The 4706-nt window shown below is 35.2% G+C and overlaps 1 protein-coding gene across 1 annotated transcript in view; it reads right to left on the bottom strand.

The window, feature by feature from the left end:
- LOC106465447 (lachesin-like) overlaps positions 1 to 3156 on the bottom strand; it is a gene marked incomplete at its 5' end in the record, with an annotated part of 27669 nt that extends 24513 nt beyond the window's left edge. The window contains 2 exons of the mRNA XM_022393351.1: positions 715 to 922; positions 3056 to 3156. Of these exons, the coding sequence (XP_022249059.1) occupies positions 715 to 922; positions 3056 to 3156 (309 nt within the window). The remainder of the gene's footprint in view (positions 1 to 714; positions 923 to 3055) is intronic.
- Positions 3157 to 4706: the final 1550 nt, after the last annotated feature.

Here is a 4706-nt window from a genome sequence, read left to right as displayed (position 1 = left end):
TTTAAAAACACTACCTTATTTATTATGCCTACCCTAAAATAAAAAAAAAAAATTAATTATAGTAATGGAGTTAGTATAGTAAAGTTTTCCCCAAAATAAGGGTGCTTCTTATATTCCGAAAAATACGGTACTTATTTAAACCAGAACAATAAATACCGTAATTAAAAGGGGATTAATTCGTCATGAAATGAGACCTATAAGTTGACTTGCTGGGATTTTTATATGGACAACCTAAAATACGTAAGGAAAATCACCTGATGGAACCTATCGTAACAATTATTGGATTACAGTGAAAAGAGCACACCAAAAACAGATTTACTATAAAAGATAATTATGAATTTTGAGTGAAAATAAGAAACTTTAAATTTGATTAAAATGTATGTGTATCTGGTCGGTCTGGATGTTGAAACTTTATTTAACAGTATTTCCTAAAACGGAATTATTAGCATTTCTTTAGATTTGCTGTGCAATGATGAGTATAACTATAACAAGCGTAGATAGAGAGAAATTAAGAAATTAATGGGAACAAAAAACACACTATATTTTTTTTGTAAGGAAATAATTGAGCAGAAAGATGGTATAAGTTAGGCTCAAGTTTAGTACGTATGATGACGTAATTATATCTAGAGAAGAACACTACCAATGACACAATAAATCTTCGTATAAGACACACAAAAAAAGCTTGAGAACTCTGAATGGAGCAAGATAACTCACAGAGTACGTCCAAAAAACCTCTCATGTTGATCATTGGTTCTGTGTTGATTTGACACATGTAATAGCCTCTGTCATCCTCCTTGACGTCCCGGATGTGCAAGTACCACTGGCGGAAGTTGTTGTTAGTCGAGCGGATCCGGTTATCCCGAGTTATGACCTTTGTGTCGATGGTTAGCAAAGTCTGGGTATTCAGTTTAATCCACGCCACCTACAAAATGTTAAGGCTGCGTAAGTTGCTTGTAACCTATTGTACGTCGGCTGTCCGATCACAGGTAGACGTTACAGTATTAATAATGCTAACGAAGTACAACTAAACACACAGACACCAAGTCATGGAAATTAAACTGTTCACATTTATGGAACACAGATCTTCGTAAACCAGCTTATGATAGAAACAAGAAAAAACCTTGATCAGATACAACTAAGTTTGGAAGGAAATTTTAGAGATATTGTGATTTCTTCCATAAGTAATCTTTAGAAAAAACATGTCATTAAATATGGTTCTTAATGGAGAACATTTTTTTAAAATAATTATCTTAACAATAAAAACCTGGAACACTTAATCTAGTATACATTTCATACAGTTACATGTCATTAAACATGGTTCTTATTGCAGATCATTTTTTAAAAGTAATTATCTTAACAAAATGACATGGAACACTTAATCGAGTATACATTTCATACAGTTACATGTCATTAAACATGGTTCTTATTGCAGAACATTTTTTTAAAATAATGATCTTAACAATAAAAACCTGGAACACTTAATCTAGTATACATTTCATACAGTTACATGTCATCAACCATGGTTCTTATTGCAGAACATTTTTTTAAAATAATTATCTTAACAAAAGACCATGGACCACTTAATCGAGTATATATTTCATACAGTTACATGTCATTAAACATGGTTCTTATTGCAGAACATTTTTTTTAAAATAATGATCTTAACAAAATGACATGGAACACTTAATCTAGTATACATTTCATACAGTTACATGTCATTAAAACATGGTCCTTATTGCAGAACATTTTTTTAAAATAATGATCTTAACAATAAAAACCTGGAACACTTAATCGAGTATATATTTCATACAGTTACATGTCATTAAACATGGTTCTAATTGCAGAACATTTTTTAAAGAAATTATCTTAACAAAATGACATGGAACCACTTAATCTAGTATACATTTCATACAGTTACATGTCATTAAACATGGTTCTTATTGCAGAACATTTTTAAAAAATAATCATCTTAACAAAAAACCATGAACCACTTAATCGAGTATATATTTCATACAGCTACATAAAACAATTTATCCAACATCTTTAGTCTCTTGAAATAATGAGTAAATATGCATCATTGATGTTGATTTGTTGAATTTCGTGAAACGTTACTCGAGGGCTATCTGCGATACAAGTACCCGATTTTGAAGTGATAGTCTAGAGGGAAGACAACTAGTCAACACCACCCACCGCCACGTCGTGGGCTCCTCTAATCGAGTAGCGTAGTTTGACAGTCACTTTTATAACGCACACACTACACCATCTTGCGGAGCGCGAGTTCTTTCGGCGGATATCGAAACACAAACCACAGACCGTCGGATCCACAATGCAACACATTAAACACGCTCGGTCAAAGTTTCATTGATTAGCCGGTAACAATAATAATGACATTATTTGTTTGTTTTGAATTTCGCGCAAAGCTACACGAGAGCTATCTGCGCTAGCCGTCCCTAATTTAGCAGTGTAAGAATAGAGGGAAGGCAGCTAGTCATCACCACCCACCGCCAACCTTTTTACCAACGAATAGTGTGATTGACCGTCACATTATAATACCCCCACGGCTGAAAGGGGCGAACATGTTTGGTGGGACGGGGATTCGAACCCGCGACCCGCAGATTGCGAGTCGAGATCCCTAACCACCTGGCCATGCCCGGGCCAAACTAGTAGGAATAGAAATAAGTTTCATACATCTAAAAAAACAACAATATATTACAATAGATTAAATAACTTAGTCCAATTTCTAGTTCATTTAAAAAGAAAACGATCTAAAAACTCAATTTGGAAGAAACAGAAGCGAGATACGCCATATGAGCACGAAGAAAATAAAATAATTCGAGATACACCTTATGAGCACGAAGAAAATAAAATAATTCGAGATACACCTTATGAGCACGAAGAAAATAAAATAATTCGAGATACACCTTATGAGCACGAAGAAAATAAAATAATTTGATACATTTGAAAGAAAATTTCGTGCAGGGAACAGTTGGAAAATACAAAAAACTAACATTTATTTTTTTTTCTCTTATTAATCTTGTTGTCTCCCTTCAATTACCTTGTAATTTCCCAAGTTCTCCACAGTACACTCCAGACGAGCCTCACGTCCCACAGCCGCGGTAATGTTTGGTATAGCGTCGGCAAACTGCGGGAGTTCTCCTGAAAACAAAAATCAATGGTGCTCAGTAAACGCGCTCTTTGGATTGGCATATGCATTTATTTGAGTCACATACCCGTTATAGGGGCTATAGTTGTAATAATATGCTATAATCTAGTAATATGCATTACCAGGTAATGATTATGCTAATCTTATGTACTTTGTGTAACATGCTCACTGTTTACATAAAGTTTGCGTTTGCTTGTTTTTATGTATATCTTTAGCGAAAATCTGCACAATGGGCTATGTGAGATCTACCCACGGCGGAAAATCGAACCCTTGATGTCAACGTTGTAAGTACGTAAATTTATCACCAGTGGATATGAAATTTGAGATTTCCAACTTCGAGCATTAATTAATTTGAGATTATTTTGCTTTTAACTAGATGAAGAAACTGAGAATCACAAACAACTTAAAAAAATTCTGAAAAGTTACTGTACAAAAAAAAAAGAAGAGAAAACGACTTAACCATTAGGTGGCACTACAGGTTAAAAAGTTTTAAATGAGAAGCTCACTCAAATCTATTTGTGCCTCGATATGCTAAACCTTGTAATAAAGTTAATTTATAATAAACATTTAAGGGCTCAGATTTTATTGTAACAAGATTCTGCAAAGGACGGCGACGTCAACCTTAAACCACATGACTTGACAGACTTTCTACTGTACTTGGACGTCATCTTCCAAGATCACTATCCAAAACATACCACCAGGTGGTTTGCCTCAAATCAGAACCCTACCACCCTCCACCCACTCTTAAGAGATTGGACTGTCACTCTCATAATGTACACATAGATTAAAGTGTGTGTGTGGGGGGGGGGGGTATTTTATGGTGTTGCAGGCAGCAGCCCCCTGCCAACTAAGAGATTGGACTGTCACTTTCATAACGTACACATAGATTAAAGTGTGGGGGGATATTTTATGGTGTTTCAGGCAGCAGCACCCGACCAACTAAGAGATTGGACTGTCACTTTCATAACGTACACATAGATTAAAGTGTGGGGGGATATTTTATGATGTTGCAGGCAGCAGCACCCTGCCAACTAAGAGATTGGACTGTCACTTTCATAACGTACACATAGATTAAAGTGTGTCCAATTATAATTGAAGGAATAGACTTTAGTTGTATTAAAAATCCACATTTCAAGGTATATTTTAAATTCTAAAATTCAAGAAATGTGGGCGCAGGTTGGCCCTTTGGTAGAGCTCTGGATTTCGGAGCTGGTGAGCTAGGTTGCTATTCGTGCGACACCATAAAATATCCCCCCCCGATTAATTTAACTGCATATTTTGTACATTTTGTTTATACCAATACATAAACAATACACGTGCTAAAAATTATCATCTGTTCCTTGCTCGAGCAAAATATCACAGTCACAAACCATCTCATAAAATTCAATATGAAAATTCTATCATTGTATTTTTTTCTTCGAGACTTTAGATTTTTGTTTTGTTTTGTTTTGAATTTCGCGCAAAGCTACACGAAGGCTATCTGCGCTGGCCGTCCCTAATTTAGCAGTGTAAGACTAGAGGGAAGGCAGCTAGTCATCACCGC

The sequence above is a fragment of the Limulus polyphemus genome, unplaced genomic scaffold, assembly GCF_000517525.1.
Source record: "Limulus polyphemus unplaced genomic scaffold, Limulus_polyphemus-2.1.2 Scaffold1948, whole genome shotgun sequence".
Classification (NCBI taxonomy): domain Eukaryota; kingdom Metazoa; phylum Arthropoda; class Merostomata; order Xiphosura; family Limulidae; genus Limulus; species Limulus polyphemus.
This window is presented reverse-complemented; position numbering and strand designations above follow the sequence as displayed.